This window comes from Sapajus apella, unplaced genomic scaffold (genome assembly GCF_009761245.1).
Source record: "Sapajus apella isolate SASKATOON/1434 unplaced genomic scaffold, GSC_monkey_1.0 scaffold18, whole genome shotgun sequence".
NCBI lineage: Eukaryota > Metazoa > Chordata > Mammalia > Primates > Cebidae > Sapajus > Sapajus apella.
Window position 1 is genome coordinate 12,854,072 of NW_022436958.1, and position 24,979 is coordinate 12,879,050.

General features: G+C 42.0%; 1 protein-coding gene across 2 annotated transcripts in view; it reads left to right on the forward strand.

The window, feature by feature from the left end:
• Positions 1-24,979, forward strand: part of KIF5C (kinesin family member 5C) — a 150,719-nt gene that overhangs the window by 73,199 nt on the left and 52,541 nt on the right. For both annotated transcript variants that reach the window (XM_032286340.1, XM_032286341.1), the window contains exons 8-11: positions 2,297-2,421; positions 4,899-5,003; positions 5,374-5,522; positions 17,060-17,208. In XM_032286340.1, coding sequence (XP_032142231.1) covers positions 2,297-2,421; positions 4,899-5,003; positions 5,374-5,522; positions 17,060-17,208 — 528 coding nt within the window. The remainder of the gene's footprint in view (positions 1-2,296; positions 2,422-4,898; positions 5,004-5,373; positions 5,523-17,059; positions 17,209-24,979) is intronic.

Below are 24,979 nucleotides of genomic sequence, written 5' to 3' on the forward strand. Positions count from 1 at the left end.
ATGCTATTATGAACATAGGTGTGCAAACATTTGGGTTTGATTTGATTTCAATTCCTTTGGGCATATATGCAGAAGTGGAGTTTCTGGATCTTATAGTAATTCTGCTTTCAATTTTTTGAGGAACCACTACTATTTGCTTTTATTACTATTTTCCATAGCAGTGATACCATTTTCTGTTCCTACCAGCAATACACCAGAGTTTCCATTTCTCCACATCCTTGCCATTCTTGTTATTATTATTATTTTTTTATTATAGCCATCCAAATGGTGTGAAGTACTGCTTCATTGTGGTTTTGATTTGCATTTCCCTAATGATTAGAGATGTTGAGCATCTTTTCATGTGCTCATAGGCCATTTGTATATCTTCTTTGAGGAATGTCTATTCAAGGTCTTTATTTTTTAGTCAGGTTAATTTGTTGTTGTTGACTTGTAGGAGTTCTCTATGTATCCTGGACATCAATCCCTTATTAGATATATGATTTATAACATTTTCTTCTGTTCCTTGGAATTGCCTTTTGACCCTATTGTGAGTGTCTTTTGATATATAAAAGTTTTACATTTTGATGATCTAATTTTATTTTGTTGCTTGTGTTTTGGGTGTCATATCCAAGAAATTATTGCCAAGTCCAATGTCATGAAGCTTTTCTCCTATTTTTTTTCTAAGAGTTCTATAGTTTTAGTTTTTATGTGCAGGTATTTGATCCTTTTGGAGTTAATTTTTGCATGTACTCTAAGGTAAGAGCCCAACGTTAATATACTTTTTTCATGTAGATATCCAGTTTTTCCAACACTATTTGTTGAAAAGACTGTTCTTACCCCATTAAATGGTCTTAACACTCTTGTTGAAAATTATTTGATCATATATGTGAGGGCTTATTTCTGGGCCCTATATTCTGTTCCATTAGTTTATATGTCTGTCTTTATGTCAATACCACACTGTTTTGATTGCTGTAGCTTTGTAGTAACTGTTATTTTTCATTTTTCCATAGGTTATTGGTGTACAGGTGGCAATTGGTTTTTCAGTGGTGATTTGTGAGATTCTGGTGCACCTATCACCCGAGCAGTATGCACTGCATATTATTTGTAGTCTTTTATCCAGCACCCCACTTCCACCCTTCTCCTCAAGTCCCCCAAATCCATTATATTGTTGAAGTGTGAGACCTTCAACACTGTTCTTATTTTTCAAGATTGTTTTGGCTATTTGGGGTCCCTTGAGATTTCATATGAATTTTAGGATGGGTTTTTCTACTTCTGCAAAAAATGTCGTTGAAATTTTGATAGAAATTGCACTGAATCTGTAGATTGCTTTGGGTAATACTGCCAGCTTCATGATATTAAGTCTTCTAATCCATTTATTTGTGTCTTCTCTCATATCTTTCAGTGACATTTTGTAGTTTTCAGTGTATAAGTCTTTCTTTTCTTTGGTTAAGTTTATTCCTAAGTATTTTATTCTTTTTTTTTGTCATTACAAATAAGGTTGTTTTCTCTTTTTTTTGGCGGTTGTTCATTTTTAGTATCTAGAAATGCAACTGATTATTTACATGTTGATTTTGTATCGTACACCTTTGCTGAATTCATTTATTAGTTCTGACAGTTTTTTTTTTTTAGATGAATCTTCAGGGCTGTTTACATATAATCTAGTAAGATGGTTTGAGAAATGATTGCTGGTGAAGGCTGAATGGGACGGTTGCTGGGGTCTCTGCTTGGCAGACAAAGATGAGGATTTGCAAAGATTTTTATTTCCAGGACCTCATCCTAATGAAGTGTATTTAATATTTGAGACCTTCTATGCAGTTAGCATAGGGTTATAGAAGTGTATGTTTTAATCCTTCCTTAGGAAAGTCTTAATCCTTCCTTAAGAAAGCTTATGATATTACTGATAAGGCAAGGCTTATACACATGACTAAGATAGAATACATCATGTATTAATCATGATAAAGTCTGAGGGATTTAAAGTGAGGCAGGGGAGGAAGTAGTGAATTCTTCAAGGGGAAAGTCATGCTGGAGTAGGAACTTAGAAGATGGGGCTTCTGGTAGAGCTAGAAAATCTGATACCTTCAACTGTCGACTAAGATATTTAATTTCTTTGCTCCTTGAAGATATTTAAATTTTTTTTTGTTTCTAGAATGAGCATTGTTTTTCAGAAGAAATAGGCTCTCAGATAATTTTTTAAGTTGGCTGGACTTAACTTCAATGAAATGGAGCTATTAGGCATGACTTGTTATGTTTTTTAGATGAGGTTTGTTACCTAAACGTACATGTTCTTTGTAAAGCAGTAAACTATTTTCCTTTTCAGACATGAATGAACACAGCTCTAGAAGTCACAGTATCTTCCTGATAAATATTAAGCAAGAGAATGTAGAGACTGAAAAAAAACTCAGTGGGAAACTTTATTTGGTTGATTTGGCTGGGAGTGAAAAGGTAATTGGTTCTTTATTTGTATTATCTATAATTTCCCCCTTTTATTTGCTTCAGTGTGCAATGGTATAATTTTTATGCCCTTCTATTTTCCTGCTTTAAAGAGTATTTAAAGTTTCTGAGGCTCTGCCAAGGTGTTATTACATGTAACCCTTTTCTGTCCTGAGATCTTCTATTGGTGTCAGGGGCAGGTGCTTTGCCTGCCAACTCTGATATATCCCTGATGGGCCCTGATGATGATGTTAGGCAAGTGTTGATTCGACTTAGCCTGTAGCAGAGGCAGCCGCACACATGTGGGAGGGATATGAACGTCTGAGAAAAGAGAAAATCCCGTGTTGTACCCGACTCTAATAGGCCAGGAACGAGCTTTGCCGTGGGAATGTGGCAGTCCTGCCTCTGCAGGTTTGTTTTGCTGATGGAAGATCTGGAACGTGGGGCTCTCCCTGCATTCCTTAGTTGTCCCAACAGCAGGCCAGGGCTGTCCATGTCCCATGTGGGAGGCCTTGGTTCTCTCAGGCAGTGCAGCCTGTTATCAGCCCTAGCCACAAGCAGTTACTGTTCTCTGGTTTTGTCCGGACTCTCTTTTGTTGTCGATACCCTGACTCATGCCCTCCCAGGCCCTGGCCAGGGCTGTACTCCAGAGCAGTAGGCTTCCCAGAATCTCCAGTCTCACTCCCATTGCACCAGTGGAGGCTTCTGCTGCCACACCCTGGCTGGAGGCACTGACCTCCCTTGAGCAACATCACAGAGCAAGCCCATGTGCACAATGCCCTCTGGCCTCCATCATCACTGACATCATGCTGATTGTCCCCATCAGGGCCAGCCTTGGAGCTTGGTCAGTCTCCCTAACTGTATGATTGATCCCCTCTTAACTGCACTACACCACTGAGTTCCCGTAAGCCGAGTTATGGCCACTAACATTTACGTAAGTAATGGTTTCTTGGATTGTCCTCTAGTATGCATTTGTAAAACTGTGAGTAGAAAGTCATCTGGGTATTCCTAGTTGGGAATCTGAAATTTTACTAGTATGGACTTGTAACTTTAGTTAAACAGACACACAACAGAATGGAAATAATGGAGCATTGTTGTTTATTTAGAGCCCAAATACACCTGAACATTCCTTAATACTCGCAGACCAGAGTGGAGGCCTGCCTCTGCACAGTGTCAGTGGTTATTGCTAATGATATTTATGGGGCGTTTTAAAATCATGCCTTTCACGTAGTTTCTTTTGCTCACATGCACCTGTTTTCCTTTGCCCTAGATGTGTCCCTATGAATGTGTCAGTGTGATCTTGTAGAAGAGAACTCTGGGCTTTAGTTCCCATCTCCCCTGAATGGCGTTCTTCCCTTAGGCTGGCAGTTTGACATTTCTGGGGCTCAGTTTCCTGTCTGTCAAAGGAGGGTGATAGATGGTACCTGCCTTGTCTATTTCGTGGAGTTAACATGCTCCTATGTGAAGGCATCTTAAAATAACACTGTGTGAATAGACTGCTACTATTTGTGACCCAACAGCTACATGATTCCTCTATGTGTAAGCTGAGGTGCCACACAAACAATTCCAAGGGAGTTGAGAATCTATTCTATTTGGAAAGAAACCTCCCCCTGGACCTGAATTCATCTCTGTCATCAGGAGTTTCTCCTTCATATTCAATTGAAATTTGCGTAGTTGAACATTGCTCCCCCACTTCCTTTCTTGAGAGAGCAGCTGCTCCCCGTGCATCATTTGTCCAGTCAGCAGAGACATGAATCATGTTGAGTTCCCCTTTTTTCTAGCATCTGCAAACTGCCCTCTTCCTAGAGCAAATGCTGTCAAGATGAAATTACCAGCAATAACACAGCAGAGGAGGAACTGCGTATGGTCCCTTTGGGTGCGGAGGAAAAAAGACAAATTTACAATGCAATATACATTAGACTTTTCATGTCTATCCCAAGTTTTTTGTTTTTTGGATATTTTTCATTTTTTCCTTGCTGTGGGATAAGTAGGGAAGGAACAGAGTCTGGATAACCAACCCTACCACCTCTAGGCGTCTGGCTGGATTTGGAGCTTGTAACTTACATTTTTTGCAGTATGCCCATTCACTGTGGCTCAGGACAACATTTTCTCTTCATGCTTCCCTCCGGGCTCCCTTCGGCATGGGGACTGCGGCTCGGTCTCCCAGGGCCCGAGCTACCCATGGTGACAGCACTTCTGGAGCCTGGCTTCCCTGGATGGATGTCCCCTGGGGAAGCATCTGCAGCTCCACCACTTGAGGTATTTCAGCTATTCCACTAAAACCTAATTGAGAGGAAAATGACGGCAGTAGACACCAAATCCCCAGCCTCATATGAGAAGGATGGTTTTTTATCACTGTAGGTCTTCTCTGCTCTTATTTTTCCTTGCTTTCCAGGAGGCTGTCCCCCTTTGCCCTTGTGTGAATTGGAAATTTCTACTTTGTGCTTCCGCTGTCCTGTGCTGCTCACTGCTTTTTTTCTCTCTGGTAGGTCAGCAAAACTGGTGCCGAGGGAGCTGTTCTTGACGAAGCTAAAAATATCAATAAGTCTTTGTCTGCTCTTGGAAATGTGATCTCTGCTTTGGCAGAAGGGACAGTAAGTGATCCTGCCCCCATCTATTAAATAATATTATGAGAAACCACCTTTTGGGTCCTCGTAGTCCCTTTGCCACACGCCCCAGAGGGTGGTTTGTTTTACTGTTTGGAAAAGGACAGCAGGAATCCTGGCTGTGGCTGCCTGCTCGCTGGGAGTTCCCGTCCACCAAAAAGTATGAATGGTTATGCTAATTTCCTATGACCTGGATCAAAGAATGGGCATTCTAAACTTTGGCAAGATCCAAAGACCTGGCCACAAATTCTTGTTTTACTTAGTTCCTAAGCTCAGTGTCTTCATCCCTGACTTGCTTGCTTCTGTGTTTTTCTTAGAATGGGCTGCCAAAACTGATATGTTTTCTTTTCCTAAATAGAAAACACACGTGCCATACCGGGACAGCAAGATGACTCGGATTCTCCAGGACTCTTTGGGTGGGAACTGCAGAACCACCATTGTCATTTGCTGTTCTCCTTCTGTTTTCAATGAAGCTGAGACCAAGTCCACGCTGATGTTTGGACAGAGGTACGTGTGGTCTCTTAGGACCCGTCCTCTGTGCTAGGTCTTAGGTCTTAAGAGTGAGTGGCAAGGCGGGGCACAGTGGCTCATGCCCGCAATCCCAGCACTTTAGGAAGCCAAGGTGGGTGGATTGCCTGAGGTCAGGTGTTCAAGACTAGCCTGGCCAACATGGTGAAACCCTGTCTCTACTAAAAATACAAAAATTAGCTGGGCATGGTGGCATGTGCCTGTAGTCCCAGCTACTCAGGAGGCTGAGGCAAGAGAATTGCCTGAACCCGGGAAGCAGAGGTTGCAGTGAGCCAAGATCATACCACTGCAATCTATCCTGGGCGACAGAGAGAGACTCTGTCTCAAAAAAAAAAAAAAAAAAAAAAAAATGAGTGGCAAGGGGCTATTGGCAGAGAATCATAAAGTAAGGGACAAGCAGCCTTTTACTAAATTACATCTAGCAGGTGATTTGTAAACTTGAGGCATCACTTACTGAGGCCAAAGCAATAATTATGTTTTAAAATAATGGACAAGAACATGCCAGCTTTTCAAAGGTACGGTATATAAAACAAAACAAAACAAAACAACGAAACTTATTGCAGATGTGACCTGGAAATGCACTGGGTGTTACTTTTGTTCTTCATGGCACTGGAGTCTACCTTTTAGGTTCATTATTATTTCAAGTGTATAAATCTCAAGACTGGTAACTGCCTTTAACTCCGATATTTGGGATCCTTTGCACAGTTGCTGATAAAACACCCAGAGGCTAAGGTGAATACAGAATAGAGGTATAAATAGAAAAGAAGGGGAAGGAATCTTTATCAGCACTGGAGGTAGGAGGGCTGGACTGTATGCTGAGGAGAGACATAGAAGACATCTTCCTACCTTTGAAAATACCCACACGAGATGTCCTAGATCCCCAGGAGATGTCCATAGGTGGGCAGCAAGTACAACTCCATAATCACAAAGCAACAGTTACATGTGTGGTTTGGTTCATATCTTCCTTTATTTTCTTGTCACTTTCTTTTTCACCCACCCCTTCCCACTGTCCAAGGCCTGACCTCCTTTAGGCATGTTTCCTCAGTTCCAGTGTTTAGGTTCTATCCTTCAGCCCTTGTGCCTCAGTGTTCATTTCTAGAGTGTTTGAGGTACTGTGGTTTGGGCGATCTGAACATCTTCAGTGCTCAGCAAGCTGAGCTTAGGTCTGAGGTTGGAAAATGTGGATTCTGCTGCCATCCGTCCATTCAATTCCGAAGAATCACGTGATCTTTAGACAAGTCACCAGTGCTCTGTGTGCTTTAACTAGTTCATTTGTAAATGGAGGCACAGAGCACTTCCCTGCCTTCTCCCTGGGAGTGTGTGTTGTGTGGTTATGCCTAAGGAATAGTTTAAGATGAGAGAAAGGACAGATGGGGGTGGGCATTCTGTCTGGGAAATTGTTATGGCTTGTTTAAACTGAATTAAGCCCCAGTCATTTCCTGAGCCCTCAACAGAACATAGAATTACATAGTCGTGGCACCTGTGGGATGTCTAAATAAATAATAATTATATTGAAATGTTGTAGAGCTAATATATCTTTTAAACTGGATTTGGGTCCTTTGCTTCCTCCCAAATCACTTCCTTGATTAGTTAAATGCTTAGGCCAAGGGGGTTGCAGTAGGATAACACCTACTTTGCTCAAGGGACTCAGGAACCCACAAACCAGCATCTGCTTATGGAAAACGAGATCACATCCTGTCCAGTGTCTTAAACTTGAGCGTTAACAATTTCCTCTGAAGACATGTTTGAGCAAACCAGCTCTAAGTGCATTCATAAAGGAAACATCTCTTCAGAAAAGATCCTTACCAGCAAAGCAAAAATATTCTGGCCCTTTTCAAGCCAGAGTCACTGGCTCTCTTTGCAAGGCTGAGCACCTTAAGGCGCTACTGTCATCAGGAGGCATTTGCAGCTGTCTACGGGAAGGATTTTGAATATCAGTTAGTGTCTCATATATGTCAGGTGTGCCAAAATTATCATAGCAATTCTGATAGCAATTATCTCATCCTCGTATAGAGTATGAAATCAAGGCTTAGGGGTAAAGCCCTTGGCTACCATACCTGAGACCACACAGCCGGTAAGTGACTACATATCTAGGGTGTCCTAGGGTGCAGCGTCTGAGCACAACCCTCTGGGTCAGTACACCCAGCATGGAAGCTAATTCTGCAATTGACCCATTCTCTTGTCTACCTCTCCTCTCTGAGCCTCAGTTTTCCCACCCATAGAGAGAGATATAATAATGCCTACTTTCAAGAATATTGGGAGGATTATATGAGTTGCTTCAGTTTTTACCGAGCTCAAGGGCTGGCATGTAGCAGGCTATCAGTGATTGCAAGTTCCGCTTTTCCTTCATCTTAAATAATCTCACAGTATTCAGGCTTGAAAAGGCCATCGTGGTGGATGGGACTAGACTGAATGTAATGCACTGTAAGGGACAGCACTGTCATGTAAGGGGGAGGATTAAATAAAGCAGAATTGGAATTACACTTTGGGAATGAACAAATAAAAAATACTGCAGATAATTTGGGCTTCCAGGAAATAAAAAGTAATGCAAATTATATTTTCAAATGAAATAAGTTGGCCTACATTCTTTTATGAGAGTCATTTAGATTCTGCTCTCTGTGACAGCAGGGACCGAGTTTGTCACAGGCATTAGTTTCTCATCATCCACTCTGCACACCTAGTTCACAGTAGGTGGTCAATAAATAAATGTTTATCAAATGAATGAACAGATGAATCTAAAGCTTATTGCATAAAATTACTTGGAAAATTAAGGCAGTTGCTGAACTTTGATGCCATTACATCCTGAAGCTGGCTGCGTTTGGATCTGGTTTGCTTTCCAGTCTATTATTGGAAATGTGTGAGGTTTTGTTTCTTTCCTTTTATCCCCGAGTTAGTTAATGGATTATTTAAGGATGCTGAACTATTCTACAGGGCCAATACCTGTTGTATTGTTAAATACACTCATTGAACCCAATTATATAGCAGACACAAGACTGAACATCGGATTAGACATGGTATGTGATAGCTAATGAGATTAAGCACTTTGAACTCAGAAAAGACTGCTGGGCACATCGCAAATTCATTGTAATGAGTGTTCATTATATTCTTATTACAGAGGTGGCAAAACCTTAGGGCAGCATGAGGTTCTTCAGTTATTCCTTTGTGGTTCTTTCAAGGACATGAAGAGAGTACATGTTTGTTGTTCTGCTTGACTGCACTGAATAATGCAATGTGTAGTATGTTGGTTTTTTTTTTGTTGTTGTTGTTGAGACAGAGTTTCCCTCTATCAGCCAGGCTGGAGTGCAATGGCCTAATCTTGGCTCACTGCAACCTCCTTTTCCGGGGTTCAAGCAATTCTCCTGCCTCAGCATCCTGAGTAGCTGAGATTACAGGTGTGTGCCACCATGCCTAGCTAATTTTTGTATTTTTAGTAGAGATGGGGTTTCACCGTGTTGGCCAGGCTGGTCTGGAACTCCTGACCTTGTGAGCTGCCCGCCTTGGCCTCCCAAAGTGCTGGGATTACAGGCATGAGCCACCACACCCAGCCTGTAGTACGGGTTTTGAAGCAGTTAATCTGCAGATACCTGAAGGCATCTACCAACAGTCCTGTTAGCATTCTTCAGAACTCAAGGTTAGATACTAGAATTTAAAGGGAAAAATTTACCATGTTTATTTCTTGGATTGATACATTCTAGCTCTTCCATTCAGTTGGGCTTGTTTTCTTTAGTCCCCTGAATGCCCAGCATCATGCCATTAAAGAAGTAAGAGCCATCTCCCATGCTCTCAAAGACCTTTTAATCTAGTTGAGGAGGCAGCACTTGAATTCCCAGGCAATGGAAAGTCAAAAAGCAGAGTCAAATAAGAGCACTTTTATTTTTTTTTCCTCTGGCTTCCAGAATTCTACTTTGTAGTCTTTAATTACCCTTCCAAACTACTTTTACAGCACTATTTGAAAAAGATATTTATGTTTTAGAAGTGTGAACTCAAATCATCCAATTGTGTTAGAAGCCTATTTAATGTACTGTGATTTAGTGTGGTAATAAAGGGAAAGAGGCCCTCTGAGGGGCAGACCAATGTGGTTAGGAAGGTCTGCATCAGCACATCTTTGGCACCAGGAGTTTGATTGATCCAGCATGAATAATTTGAAGCCTTTATTTGTATGTTGAATGTGGAAGGAGAATTGATATCTTAAGGAAAGTAATATTCTTTCTTCTTTTCCTGATGTGCACTTAAAAAAGTCATGTCACCATTTTAATTGTGTCGTCTGCCAGCTCAGTAGCAGCTAGATTAGGCAGACCCTGAATAGTGTGCATATGAAATTTATGTCACCAGACCATGAGAACACGTTACCTACGAGAGTAGATTGAGCATTTTGGCCAAGGCAGACATTTGGCTACAGTTTGACATAAAACAAAAAGAGGCTTAAATCGTTCCTCTTGGGGGGTCTGTTGCTGAAACATCACCAGGGTTAATTTTTGCCCTTGGAGGGGAGAAATACTGTGGGTGACATACATTTATCTAGATGCCAACTCCTCATATTTGTCATTTCTGAATGGTTCTCAGGAGACCAGAACTTAAAATTAAAGACACAAAATTTTAATTTCTCCTTCCTGTCCTCTTTCTTTCCCTCACAAGCAGGGAAATGGCCTCACCAGGAGCTGGGAAGGTGCTTTGGAGCAGTGGTCCTTCCAGAAGAAGGTTTGGGTGTTTTCGATGGGAACTAGGACTCAGAGCAGATCAGAAGATTAGCTTCTGATTAACTTTACGTGTCAACTTGGCTAGGCCATAGCGCCCAGTTACAAATCAAATGGAAATTGAGACATTGCTGTGAAGGTACTTTTTAGATGTACTTAGCGCTTATAATAAGTTGACTTTAAGTAAAGCAGATTACCCTCGATAATGAGGGCAAGTATCATCCTCTCAGTTAAAGGCCGTAAGAGCTAAAACAGAGGTTTCTCAGAGAAGATAAAATTCTGCTTCAAGATGGTACCATCAACTGCAGCCTCAGTTTCCAGCCTGCCCTATGGCTTTCAAACTTGCCAGCCCCCATAGTCATGTAAACCAATTTCTTAAGTAAATAAAAGAGTAAGATATGTCATATATACATATATATGTATATATAATAGGATCTTATATATACAATAGGGTATATAATATGTTATCTGTCTATATTTATCCATCATCTGTCTCTATCTCCTATTGGTTCTGTTTCTCTGGAGAGCTCTCACTGATAGTGAAGAAGGCTGTACTCTCTATCCTCTCCTGCTCCCACAGTGGGGTAATCTCAGTTTCTGTCTCTCACACACCATTCACAGTGCAGAATCACACATTACAGATTTATTCTATGTGCTGAAGGTGTGAGGTTGTGTAGAGCTCCTTACTCAAATGCCAGCATTATCCTGAACACCGCGTGAGTGAAGGAGGATGCTGAAACAAAAGGTATGAAGGTACCAGGAACAAATATCTTTGTGGTTCTTCCAGGGAAGCCAAAGTAATTAGAAGAAACCCCAATGGTAGGCACTCCTCATGTCGTTTAGAACTGACTGTGGCCAGGAAATATGAGTATAGGAAACCATTGGGGAAGCAGGTGGGGATGAGATTCATCAGAATGCAGCGGTTTGAGGTCTTCTCCCCATTCAAGGAGGGCTTTGTTCAAGTGCCAGCTTATGAGGATGCCTTCAGTGTCCTCACGTATGGGTGCTTAACCTCGGTAGTGGAGATGGGTACCATCAGCAGTCTTGGAAGCTGGCCATGTGCTTCTGAACATGTAAACTGCAAATTCAGTGACAGAAGGATTAAATGGTGCTGGGAAGGAAATAGTAGAATGCTCAAGAATGGGGAAGAGTGTTTCCTCTTTCCACTCTTTAGTAGAATCTTTTCTAACTTAACTCTCTCTGTAGCAGTACCTAGATGGAAGATGTACCGTGGCCTCTGCTCTTTGTCCCCTGGGCTTGGTCTGCCTTTTCTAAGGGTGGTTAACATTCATTAGCTTTGAGGTCTTTGAAAAACTTTGTCCTAGTTTCCCTCCCTGTGGGGAGAAGGTACCTCGGGCACCTAGATCATATATTATTGAAGTAGTGCTTGACTTGCTGAATCAAGCCAAAACAAGGAAAAGATGCAAAGCAGACACCCTGATAATGGCATCCTCACAATTTGACTCAGTTTTAAAAGCATGTCTTGCTGGTAGGGTATAAATTTAGGACTGAATTGAAGTTCTTTCCTGCAGTAGCCTTTGGTTAGGATTTTGCTCAGTGCCTGCTGTGGTAATAACTTGTGGAATAGGCATTGATAGCTGTATACACATTGGGGGCTCTGACTGAAAAACATGAGAGTTTTTAGAAATGAAGAGCCCACTTTTTTATTTCTCTGTGAATGATCAGGCCACTTTGGATTAATCAAATAGTATCATAGTCAGTTTGACCTTTAAAGAGGATGAGTGAACAGTCAGTAAGTGGCTAGAATAAGGCTTCTGTGGGTCATTGGCTTGTTCCTCTATTTCAAAGAGATAATGTCCCAGAACTATAAGGCTGGTTGGTATCACAATTGCTATATAGCTTCTGCTAGACAAAATTATAAAACCTGCCTTAAGAGAGCCTCTTAATTTCTGCTGTCTTCTTGATTTTGTGTCTCCCTGTAAGCTACCTGAAATTCTTTTGAGAACAAGGCTAAGCAGTAAACGCACACATGTGAGCCTGTGCCCAAGCTCCGGTCATGTCCACTGGCAGCCTCGCACCCCAGATCCAAACCAAAACAAGGCAGCAGACCACTGTGAAACAGGCATTGATGGCAGCTAGCTAAATATTAACAAAGGAGGAAACTGATTTTTTTCTTTTTTTCCTCTGAAATCAGTGAGAGCAAATTAAGGGAAAGTTAACTTTGAATGTCCAAATAGAAAGAAGCTACTGATCATTAGACTCCTTCATTCTCTAAATTTGCTGAAGTTAATGGTAAAACAAAAAAGAAATTGTAGATATTCTACCTCCTTTTACTCCTAGTCTCTTGGGGAATGAGGGACTGAGACCCCCTTTATTCCACTTTGCAAGATTGTTTTTGACATCCTAGATAGAAGAATATTTGTTCTATTTAAAAAAAAGACAATAAACCTCAGAGCACAAAAATTCAATATCTTAGTAACTCTAGTTTATTCCTCATCTGGAAATTCTTGTATCTGATTTCTTTCTGCATCAATTTATTTTTCTTAACTCAATTTTTATTGAGTATAATATAGTAAAACACATAAAGTTAAGTGTCTTATATTTTTTACAAATATATATACACACACATATATTTATACATATATATGTACACACACACACACACACACACACACACACACACACACACTCTCTCTCTCTCTCTCTCTCTCTCTCTCATGTGACCACTACCCAGCCTCTTGGAAGCCTCTCTCTTGGACCTTCTCAGTCAACACCGAACTATCAAGGATAATTGTCACCCTAATTTCCATCAACATAGATTAGTATTGCCTGCCTGTGAACTATATAAAAATGAAATCCCACAGTACTGTATTGTATCTGGCTTCTTTCATGCAGCATTTTATGAGTGAACTTCACCTACATTGTTAGGTATAGTAGTAGTTTATTTTTCAGTGTTATATAGTATTCTGTTGTATGAATTTGGCTTATATGTATCCATTCTATTGTTGATGGATATTTAGATTATTTTCATTTGGGAGAGATTATAAATACAATTACTACAACATTGGTTGTCATGCCTTTGGGTGAATATTTGTCCTGGTTTCTGTTAGGTGAGAGCAGGTCATAAAGTGTGAAATATTCTGCTTTAGTAGATACTACTAAAGATTCTTCCAAAATGACAGTAATAATTCACACTCTTTTCAGTAGCAGTTGACTGTTAGAATCATTACTCATTCTCAACAACAGTTGGCATTATCAGTTTAAAATTTTTCAGCCATTCTATTGGCTATGTTAAGGTTTCTCATTGTAGTTTTAATTTGCATTTCCCTGAAGGCTAATGACGTTAAACACCTTTTCAGGAGGTGTTTTATTGGCACTTCTTTTATGAAGTGCCTGTTCCAAGTCTTTGCCCAGTTTTTTCTTACTGATTTAAAGGAGTTATTCTGGGTAAATCCTTTGCCAGGTATATTTATTGATATATCTTCTCCCACTTTGTAACTTGCCTTTTAACTCTTTTAATGGTTACTTTTAATGAAGGGAGGTTTTTAATTTTAATGAAGTCAAATTTATTTTTTCTTTTATGTTCTCTTTACAAAACCCTTTGGCCAGGCACAGTGGCTCATGCCTGTAATCCCAGCACTTTGGAAGGCCAAGGCGGGCGGATAACCTGAGGTCAGGAGTTTGAGACCAGCTTGGCCAACGTGGTGAAACCCCATCTCTACTAAAAATACAAAAATTAGCTGGGTGTGGTGGCATGCACCTGTAATCTCAGCTGCTTGGGAGGCTGAGGCAGGAGAATCGCTTGAACCTGAGAGGTGGAGGTAGCAGTGAGCCAAGATCATGCTACTACACACCAGCCTGGGCAAGAGAGTGAGACTCTGTCTCAAAAAAAAAATCTTTGCCTACCCTAATGTCTTGAAGATACTGTCCTATATTTTCTCTAGAAGCTTTATTGTCTTACTTTTCACATTTATGTCTGGGATCTCTCTGGAATAGAATTGTTTATATGGCATTGAGGCTGGGGGATAACGTTCTCCTTCCTCTTACTACCATATATGAAGACTGCCCTTCCCACTCTTCTTTATGGGTACTTTTGTCATATGGTCGGATGGCTGTCATCTCAGTGCCTGTTTCTGGACAATTTATTCTGTTTTATTTCACAGTTTGTGACAATTTGATCAGGTATAATTTATAAGTGGCTTTATAAGTAAGTGTTGATACTCAGTCCTCTAACTTTGATCTTCAGAATTGTCCTTGCTCTTCTTTGTCGTTTTCATTTCTATTGTAAATTTCAGAATCAGCTTGCCAATTTCTATACACATACACAAACCTTTTAGGGTTTTTTTTTTTTTTTTTGTGGGGGGAGGATTACTTTAATTCTCTAGAACAATTTTAGGAGAATTAACATCTTTCTCTACCAGTGCAAGCAGATTTCTTCATGTTAGCGGATGTAAAGGCCCCACTTCTCACATTTGGGCTGAATGAATTTTCGGGGTTCTAGGGTGGGACATGGATTCCCCCTTTATTTGAATTCCAAATGGAAGTTGGGTTGTGCATCTGTAGCTGCTCCTCTGGATCTTTTCTGTACCGTCTCTGCCCTGCTCTGTGCCTTAGGAGGGTGACTGGTTTGGACTCCTGCTATGGCTTCCTTTTCCTCTGGCTTCTAGTTATGTTCAACCAGTGGGGAAGGAACACAGGCAGGCGATCAGGAGGAGAGAAGGTCCTGAGGTCCAGGTATTTATTTCCTGGCGTCCTCCCTGCCAGATCATATTGGGTTGGCTATGCCCCTACCACTGCTGTTACAATTCATACCTCCCAGGCAATCTTTTCCTTCTACCCTTTTCTGTCTGGGTCCCCTTCAGCCTAAGGGTAATAACGGCTTCCCCATCACTAATGTGGGTACCACATTATCTCTCGTTATTTCCTAACACCTTTCCATACTTTGTTAAGCACTCTCCAAATCATGCAGTTTGAGCAGGTCATCTGTTTCCTACCAGGACCATAATTGCTACAGAAGTGGGGATTTTCTAGGCAATTTAAAAAAGTACTTTGAGAATGAGGACCAGTTCAAACAATGGTGATAACCTTGCTGAATCTGCTCACAAAATGTGCCTCTGGCTAAACCTGCCTGAGTACAGCATAAAGGTTGCAGTTTTCTCTTTCTGGTATCATGTGAAATTATCAAGGGACTCTTTATGATTTAAAAAGTAAGATTAGTAGCCTTGTAGTGTGCCCTTAAGTATCCATAAGCACTTTAGCCATGAGTTATTTTTCACTTTTTGTCTTACTAAGTTGATAATAGATGCTTAGGGTGTTTGTGCTTGAGTCTGAGAAACATCCACAGCACTGCCTGAGGGTGTTAGGAGGAGAGGTGAGAGTGTCAAACTCAACAGACTTTAAAGTAGTAATAAAATTGCTGCTATTGGAAAAATTAGACTCAAAGCACTTCTAGGGACAGCAGCCTCAAGCTACAGTGAACAAGGGAGAATTATCCTAATTCTTAAATGGAGTCTTACATTGAATTTGTTTAACTCTTCTTTTGACAGTTGGGTTATTTAGTTGTCTGTTTTAGGAATGAATTTTTGGAATGACATCTGTAGCGCTGGTGAGGACTGCTAAATTTCTTGCACTGAAATAGAAATCATGTCATTTGCTGACAACGGTAATTAACCTGAATCACAAATCAGATTGTGCTGGCAAATATGATGGTGTAAGAATTGTTTGAAGTTCAAAATGAAAAAGTCAATAGCAAATAAAACAGGATATCACATATTTCTTAATGAAGAACTTTACCTTCTTAAAAAGTGAGCCTAAGTGGAGTTTCTTTTTTAATTGGATGAGGCTGCTTAGGTGTTTGTTTCCGCACATGCCGAGGAGGGTTGTGCCTTTGGTTTTTGGTATTGCCTGGTGCAGCTGCTGGTTGGCGCGTTTGGGTTACTCTCCAGCTACCATCCCTGTGGCATCACCACCCCCCAGGCCATGTGCCTGAGGAGATCGCATCATCTCCTATACTGGAAGTGGCAAGATGGTGGCCATTAGGCATGTTTGTTTATCCCACGCATTATTTTTATCAATAGTTTAAAACTGAGAGACATAAATAAATAAAAAAAAAAAAAGTTTCTGACTTTCTAGGAAAATCTGAATACTGTGGGACCTCCTCACCACATGGTGATTGATGATGGGCTGTGATGGGGGGGGGGCGTTTACTCAGCAGGGAGCCATGGTGTCACCTGTCCAGTCTCACTCGGCTGTGGGACCCACCTGACCTATGAGGCATGTGTTGATATGTTAAATACATCAGGGGTGGTTCTGGGTACCAGAGGTGAGGAAGGGAAATAATTGATTCTGTTATTTCTGTCTGTGTATCATTGGTATAAGAAACTCCAAGCTCCAAGAGGCCAGAGACCTTGTCCATCTGTCATGGTATACCCGAAATTCATAAATATTAATTGAACTGAAAAAACCATCAACTGAGGAAGGTCAATCTGGTGATGGCATGCAGGGGGCCTAAAGGAGGATACTGAACATTTGGAAAAGGCTATAAACATAAGGAGGGCTGAGAACATAGACTGAGACAGTGGCAGAGGAAAAAGAGACAGAAGAAACCCTGAGACAATTCAAATCAACCTCCATTAGATTTAGAGACGAGTGGGATATGAAGGAGAAAAGAAAAGGCTGAACTTGGAGCCTCAAGGGGTAGTGGTACCATTAGACCAGTTAGGAGGATGGTTGGTGAAAGTCACAGGATCCCTTCTGCTTCCCTATTTCCAGTCTTTTGATATGAGGAATCTAAGGCTTAATCATATTGATTTAGCTAATGCTAATAATCAGCTGAATTGTTCCTTATGTTTTTAATCCCAGAGCTAAGACCATCAAGAATACAGTCTCTGTGAACCTAGAACTGACAGCAGAAGAATGGAAGAAGAAATATGAAAAAGAGAAAGAAAAAAACAAGACTTTGAAGAATGTTATCCAGCATCTGGAGATGGAGCTAAACAGGTGGAGGAATGGTAAGGAGAAGTGGAGAGGAAGAGTGAGGCATGAGGGTGTGAGTTTTTCCTTTTTTAAAGACAGAGTCTCACTCTGTCACCCAAGCTGGAGTGCAGTGGCATGACCTCAGCTCACTGCAACCTCTGCCTTCCAGGTTCAAGCCATTCTCCTGTCTCAGCCTCAGTGCTTGGGATTACAGGCATGTACCACCATACCCAGCCAATTTTTGTATTTTTTTTCTTTTAAGTAGAGACAGGGTTTTATTATGTTGGGTAGGCTGGTCTTGAACTCCTGACCTCAAGTGATCCATCCACCTCAGCCTCCCAAAGTGTTGGGATTACAGGCATGAGCCACTGTGCCTGGCCGAGCATGTGCCTTCTTTTTCTTGTGACTGTTGGCGTCCTGGGAGACACTTGGGAAAGTTGGGACAATGTACAGCTTGGTTCCTCCTGCCAACAACCTGTGTGAACAGGCAGATGCTCTTAGTCCCTAACACAGGCACCATCCCCATCCCATCATTTGGCTAGCATGCATTGTTAGTGTGGACCAGTGACTATCTGCAAGGTTGCCTTAATCTGCTTCCAATGAGATGCCCTCTATCTATTATTGTAATAACTCTCTGGTACCCCTATTTGTAGGTTAGAGGAAAGTGCCTGAGATTTGGTGGCTCAGATTGCTTTTGACTTAAATGAAAAATGTCATTCTCTCCTATGTGATTTTTATCACTGATTTGTTGTTAAAAGTCTACCTCTGGAAAATACCTGCATTTTTTGGCCGAACTCATCTTCATGCTCTGCTTCTTCAGAGCCAGAAATATAGGGCTCTCGGAGGAGCCCTGTGCTAAAATGGAGTCTTAAAGGCTTGGTTCGTGACTCGTTTTCCTTCTTCCCCAAAACATTCTCTTTGGTTTGTTCTACTGGGAGAAAATATCTCAGAGAGCTGACATGCAGTGGGTGGGTGGGTTGTGGGTGAGGTGTTAAGAGGGGTTTCCAGATCTTAGTGCAGACAGATTATTTTAGTGATTTTAGCATTGTGACGTAGGTTAGAAGGTAGAAGGCTCTTTTTTTTTCTTTTTAACTAAAATAAGGCAGGTTGGTGTGTGTGTAGGGGAATGACGGATAGTTGGAAGCTGTTCTTCAGGTCCTCTGCTGCTGTGCTCAGTATTTTAGGCTCTGCAGCAGGACCTAAAGGGTAGGGGTAGGAGCTTGGGGGTTGTTGTGCAGGACCGGGAGGTAACGCTGACTGTTTGTAACTGCAGCAGATTGTCTTGTGGTTACATGTTTGCCACTGCTTTTTGCTAGTAAGGGTAGGGTGTCAATGAGCTATTGTTTAATAGAAAAACGATTACGTGGCAAACAAGAATTCAAGACAGGTTCCAAAAATGACCTAGTAGCCTAAATAACATGATTCTTTTCTTTTGAAAGATTTTCTAGCTGCACACGTGTTTGGAAAGCTGCTAGAATAATTGAATAATTCATCACCTGGGGCTGGCGGATGATTCCTTACAATTTGGCAGGAGTGGGAGAGAAGGGAGCAGTAGCTGGCAAGGTGGGGAGCGGCTATATGAAGTTTTATTTCTGGAATCCTCTAGGTCAGTTCTCTGTTGGGTGACCAGGACATTCAGTAAAGCCTTTTGGTAAAGGATTGGCAGGGGCCGGCTTTAGAAACATTACAGGGTGGGCAAATAACCTTTTCTGTCTCCCATCCTTTTCCATCTCTTGCCAAACTTTAACCTTGCAGTTCTTCATCCCTCATCGAATGCTGTTCTCTGGGATCTGCCCATTGCCCTGTTTGCCTCACTAACTGGCATGCCTGGCATCTTTTGGGCACTCAGTCCTCTTCTTGACCTCTTTACTTGGGCATCATTTTAACTGTTTGTCCCTCTTTGAACACCTTGGAAGTCTTCTTAGAAATGTACTGTTTTCTGTGCTCTTTTGGGTGAGATCCTACATGAACCCTTAAGTTACGTAATTTGGGAAAACTAATGGATGATAATGTACTCTAGCACAGAGTAGACCTCCAATAAATGTATGTGGAACAAACATATGCTTAATGCAGGTGCTGGAGATTAAAGGGTGGGCAGTCAGATGTGGTGTCTGCCCTTCAGGATGGTCTGAGCGGGGAGGGAGGTAAATGCCAGTCCTCACCAATAAGTGTATAATGATAGACCACACTGCATACCCGAAGGGGAAGCACAAGTGCCAAAAATTGTACAACAGAGGGCCCTGACCTTGACTGAGAAGCCAGTGAGGGTTCCTTGAATATGCAACACAGAGATGAGTATCTGAGAGAAGCAGCGGTTAGCCGGGCAAAATAGGAGGCATGGTGTGGGGGCTCCGAGAGTGGAGGACACAGGCCAGCTGGGAGCACTGGCCTGATATGGGCTGGAGGAATGGGCGGGGCTCTCCCATGTAGGTCTACACAGTCCTTGTTCAGGATTTTGGTCAAGGGTGTTAAGCTGGTCATACATTTGCATTTTTGAAGATCCATCGGCTGCATTAGAGCGTGGACTGCAAGTCAGAGAGGAGAACTGGGAGCGGGGGGGTGGGGGTTGAGGATCTTCCAGGGATGAGATTATAGTATTGAAGTAAGAGACAGGGCAGTAGGAAGGGAGAGAAATGGATGAACCTGAGAGGAATTAAGGAGGAGAAATTAGCTGGATGTGGTGAGGAGTTGGCTATGCGAGAGGGAGGTTTCAGTGACAGCTGTGAGTTTTCTGCTTGCCGAGTTGGATGGAGGGTGAGACCATTCCTTAAGAATGGGGATGCTGGAGGAGAACCAGACTGGGGGTGAGGGAGGAGGGAGTTTGGGGGTCCCTGTGGAACATCCAGGGAAACATTATTCAGATAAGAAATTAGGACTGAGAGTCTGGAACTCAGAGGATTTGCTTGAGTTGGAGTCATCGATCTTTAGGTAATAATTGAAGGCACAGGTAGGCATGAGGGCCCTTTGGACTACAAAGAAGAGAAGACGGAGTCTGAGAGGCTCCCAGGACCTCAACTGCCGCGTCACCACTGGTTGTGATGGGAGAAGGAGTTTGGAGGGATTCTGCACAGCTCTTCTTTCCTCCCCAGCTAACATTTGTCTTTCAAGGTGAGGAGGAGAAATTACCTGGGAGTGGTAAGGAGGTGGCTATGGGAGAGGGAGGTTTCAATGACAGCTGTGTGTTTCTTCGCTTGCTGAGTTGGATGGAAGTTGAGACCATTCCCTGAGACTGGGGATGCTGGAGGAGAATATCCTCCTGCATGGGAGATGGTGAAAATTGGTGAAATACTGCACTATTACCTGCCTAGAGGCTGGTCTCACCTGTACCAATTTTCAACCCTTTGTAGCTTGATGGGTGCTATAGATTGAATGTTTTGTGTCCACCCAAATTCATATGTTGAAATCTTAACCCCTAAGCTGATGGTAATAGGAGGTGGGGTCTTTGGGAGGTGATTGGGGCCTGAGGATGGACCCTCACAATGGGATTAGTGTCCTGTGGGTTCTGAGACAGCTTGCTTCTCTCTGCTCTCCACTATGTAAAACTAGAATGAGATACTATCTGCAAATCCAGAAGAGGGCCCTCCCTAGGAGGGCCCAACCATGCTGGCTCTCTGATCTTGAACTTCCAGCTTCCAGAACTATAAGAAATAAATTCCTGTCATTTATAAGCCACCCAGTCTATGGCACTTTCTTACAGCAGCTCCAGCTGACTAAGACGGGGTCCACTTCAGAATGTAGTTCTAGCAGTTTTCTTCTCTGGGCACTGTTGAAACTTGATTCTCAGAATAAGGCCTGTGACTCATAGCACATACACTACACTAAGCTTTAATTCCTTTGTGACATTGCCTTGAGGGCAGGATAACTCTGGGCATGTCCATGTGGCTATGGAGAGCCGTGCACTGGCCTGGTTCCATTCCCCAGGGTGCTAGTTAGGATCCTTGGTTTGCAAGAGACAGGAATGGACACTGCCTGGCTAAAGCAAAAAGAGAATGCATTAGAAGGATATGAATGATTAGCAGACTCCAAAGCATAGCAGAGGCACCAGGATCCAACAGGTGTAGGCTGGGGCTGCTCCAGGGATACAGGCAGCAGAAACAGGCAGGTCTCTTAAGTGGCCACACCTGGAATGAATGCTTTTTCCCTTTTCTGTGTGATTATGTTGGTGAAGCAGAGGCACAGGATAGAAGGGAGAATACTGTACTTAACTGGTGTGCCTTGGCTGGGGAGAGGTAGCGCACTTTGATAAATTGTCTGATGAAGACTGAACGTAGTTGAGGGGGCCAATTCCTTAAAAGGAAGTTGAAGCGCTATTTTATAAGAATGGGTGTCAAGTGGCTGAAAAGCAACAAATGTTCACCACAATCTACTAGTGACATCTTGTGGGCCGTAATCAATGGCTGGTCTTTCTTCGAATCTGGAGGCTCTGTTGGCTCTTTCGCCTCACGGAGATTTGTTCAGCCTGCTTGCTTAAGGAACAGATAGATGGAGTGGGGCAGTTGCCAGAAAATGGAATTTTTTTAAAAGCGCTATTGCTTTGTTGCTCATATGTGCGGAAAAGACTTGAACAATCCTATATATGGAGATAGCTTTAGATAGTTGGATTCAGAGTGAATTACGGCTCCAGCTCATGCTAACCTCCTCCCAATCCATCAAGAAAACTCTTGACAGGAGGATGGGGAGGGAGGGGTGAAGGCTGGGTGCACAGTTCCCTGTTGCTACCAGGTCAGTCTTCACACGTTCTCTCTTCTGATACTTAGAATTTTGCACTTAAAAAATAACTTTGTACAGGGATTTAAGTCAGAAAAAGGAGGACCTGAAAATCCAGGTGTCTGGAGAGCAGGGAAATGACCTGACAATCTGGTGTATCTGCAGATTCTTTTCTCTTGAATAATTGCCTATAAGATTGAAAAACAGTGGATGTAGGTTTACCTTATCTGCTAAAGCCATACAAAGAAATGATTTTATCACAGGCTGAGAAAGTGTGGAACAATCGGCAGTCTTTAAAGCAGATTTGTTCTCCCAGTTCAAAACCTGTGGGGCCAGCAGGCATGGCTCAGTAACTAGCTAAATCTGTAGCCCCCAGTCTGATTTGGGGCTTTGTGGAACTTGGGGACCGCCGCAGTTGGAACACAATTTGCTCTTTTAGCATTAAACCTTCGAAGATGCTGGCTCCCTTCGCTGGCTCCCTTCTCAAATTCATGATTATAATGGACTCTCAGAAATTAGCATTTCATTGGAGATATCTAATTTACCAGGCCCTCTGCTCACTTTTGAGAGCACAACCAAACTCTGTAATAGAAATACCGTCTGTCCGCCAAGAGAATGCTGTGGCCTGTTCAGGAGGTCATGAATGTAAGGAGGATGCAGAGTCCCAGGTGACCAGTTTATTAGAAAATCGCTCTAGAAGGGATTAGAGGATGTTTTAAGCTGCTTATAGTATTTTTAGGAATGAGGGTGAAAGATGCTATTTGCATGCAAAATAATCTCATAAGGGAATGAATTTTTTTTTTTTACACATCACATTTATATAATGACATCTTGTAGCCAGCTGCTGTCACCCATCTGGCAACTTAAAGATTTCCTTTTAGTTTCTTTGATATAGAAATTACCTACCATTAGGTCTGCCACTGGGCCTATTTAATTGGTATTAAAAGAAAGCACCTCGTTTGCCAGATTTGCTGTGGTTTCTGGCGGAAGCTGTGAGTGACCAGCAAATCTCTGCTCCAGAGTTACTGAGAGAATGCAATTACCTTTCTATGTTCTCCTGAGGCGTTAGGAACTCAACTTATGAAAAGGATAACTAGCTTGTTGCTATTTCATGTGTGAAATTTTAATGAATTACTGGCAGTCTAATGGTTTTCTTTCTTTAAAAAAAACCCCAAAAACCTATTTTAGAAATTTTAATAGCCCTAATGAGAATTTTTGATTAGTCTGTCATTCTCATCTATTGCAGTTGATGGATTTCTATTTTTTGTAGAAATGTTATTTATGCCCTCTGGGAGTTTTTATTTTATAATTAGAATGCTCTGTAAGCCTTATAGGTATGCTTCAGTGAATGCTTCTATGTAAACACAAATCTTTTTAGTCCTTAAAGGTAATTACATCTGACAATAGTAAATGCCAGGATGCTTATTTAAACAAGGGGAAGGTTTCCAGTGTGTGTGTATGTGGGGGGGGGGGGGGGGGGGGGAAGCCTTTCAGATGTTTTGCAATATTATGAGTTCTTTTTCTATAGACGGCAGGTATAAGCCTCAGGGGCTAGACTAAGAGAAATATGCTTTTAATGCAAGAGGGACACTAAAAATAGATGCTAACCTTCCTTTGGGGGTCTTTTTCTCCTTCTCCCACCATCAGCGTTCAGGGTGTTAGTTCTCCAGGTTCTGTCTGCAGCTGTCTTCCTTGTTACAATCAGTTATTCCGTAATCACCTCGTGGGGGCTTCTCTAGAGACTCGGTCCACTGCAGTGCTGGGAATATTCTCGATTAACGCGGTGAGATTGCCATGGAGACAGATAGCCTTGTGTCAGGTCTTACCTAGTGCTGGGAATTTACAATCCCCAGACGTGTTTGTGAGCTGGACAGTGCAGTTACCAGGGACAGTTCTGGAAGTCATTTTTTCGGTCCTTTGAAGGGCAGTGGTGGTGGAAAACCAGCTCTTGGTTCCTCCACGGGCAGGAGCTGTGCTGCTTTAGTTCCTGCGTGTTGCGGCTTTGTTCTTCTCCGTTGAAATGGCTGCTTTAAAAAATAATCCTGACTGCCTGACCTTTAGAATGTAAACTGGAAAGAGCTGGTTGTTTAGATGTAGCTTTGTAGGAGACATGTTAATGCTTTGAGAGAATTGTTCAAGGGAAACCACAAAATCTGCTATAGGTTTCAAATATTGTTTTAATAATAATAAAAATAAACCTGAAAGGGACTTGCCTGGCTATATACCATGTTTTATTTTTGGAAGTGAGCTCCAACCACAAAGTTATTATAAAGATCCTAGAAACACAAATTACAAAATAAGTAAAAACAATAATTTATCTGCCAAGCCTACAAAGTTGCAAATTTGTCAGGGAGAGAAAGGGATAAGAGATGGACTTTAAACAATATTGCCTTTTGTGCTTTTTACATATACTCTCTTCATCTTTAGAACAACCTTGTGATAAAGGCATTGTTATTTCCCCTCCTTTATAAAAAGCAAACCAAGAGGGTAAGCAAGAGATGAGCTTGTGATTAATAAGACCTGTTAAAAGATACAATGTGACTTTCGCATCCTGCCATAGCACTGGAGATGAGAGAGTCCCTTGAGTACTTTCACAGTGCCTTGTAGCAGCACTGGCTAGCTTGTTAGATCTCCGCAATCTGGGACAACCCTTCTACTTGGTGATGCTGTAATTCCTTAATGGGAGAAGAGGGAAGCTTTAGGAAAAGTCAGGCCTGTGACTTTTGTTTACAAGAGGTCACTATCTGCTAAGGTTATAGGAGTCTATTCCTGGCCCCTGCCCACCCAGCTGAATCAAAACACACACTGGGCAGCTCCTTAGCCCACCCTAACCCCATGGTACCATTGCCTCTTTGGCCATCTGAAACCAAAGAACATGGAATATGTCTCTTCCAGATGTTTTTGTACCTTGCCTCTACTTGGAGTGAGTTGGCCTGATAATATGACCATCTTCTGGTTGGTGTCTGGTCTAGTACACCTAAGAATTTCATCTTTGTTATGCTTAAGCTGGAAGATTAAATTCATACTGTACTGGATTGCCCTGTTCCCGAACTTCAGAGGCTAGCACATAAATTAGACATACAGTCGCAATCTAAGAAG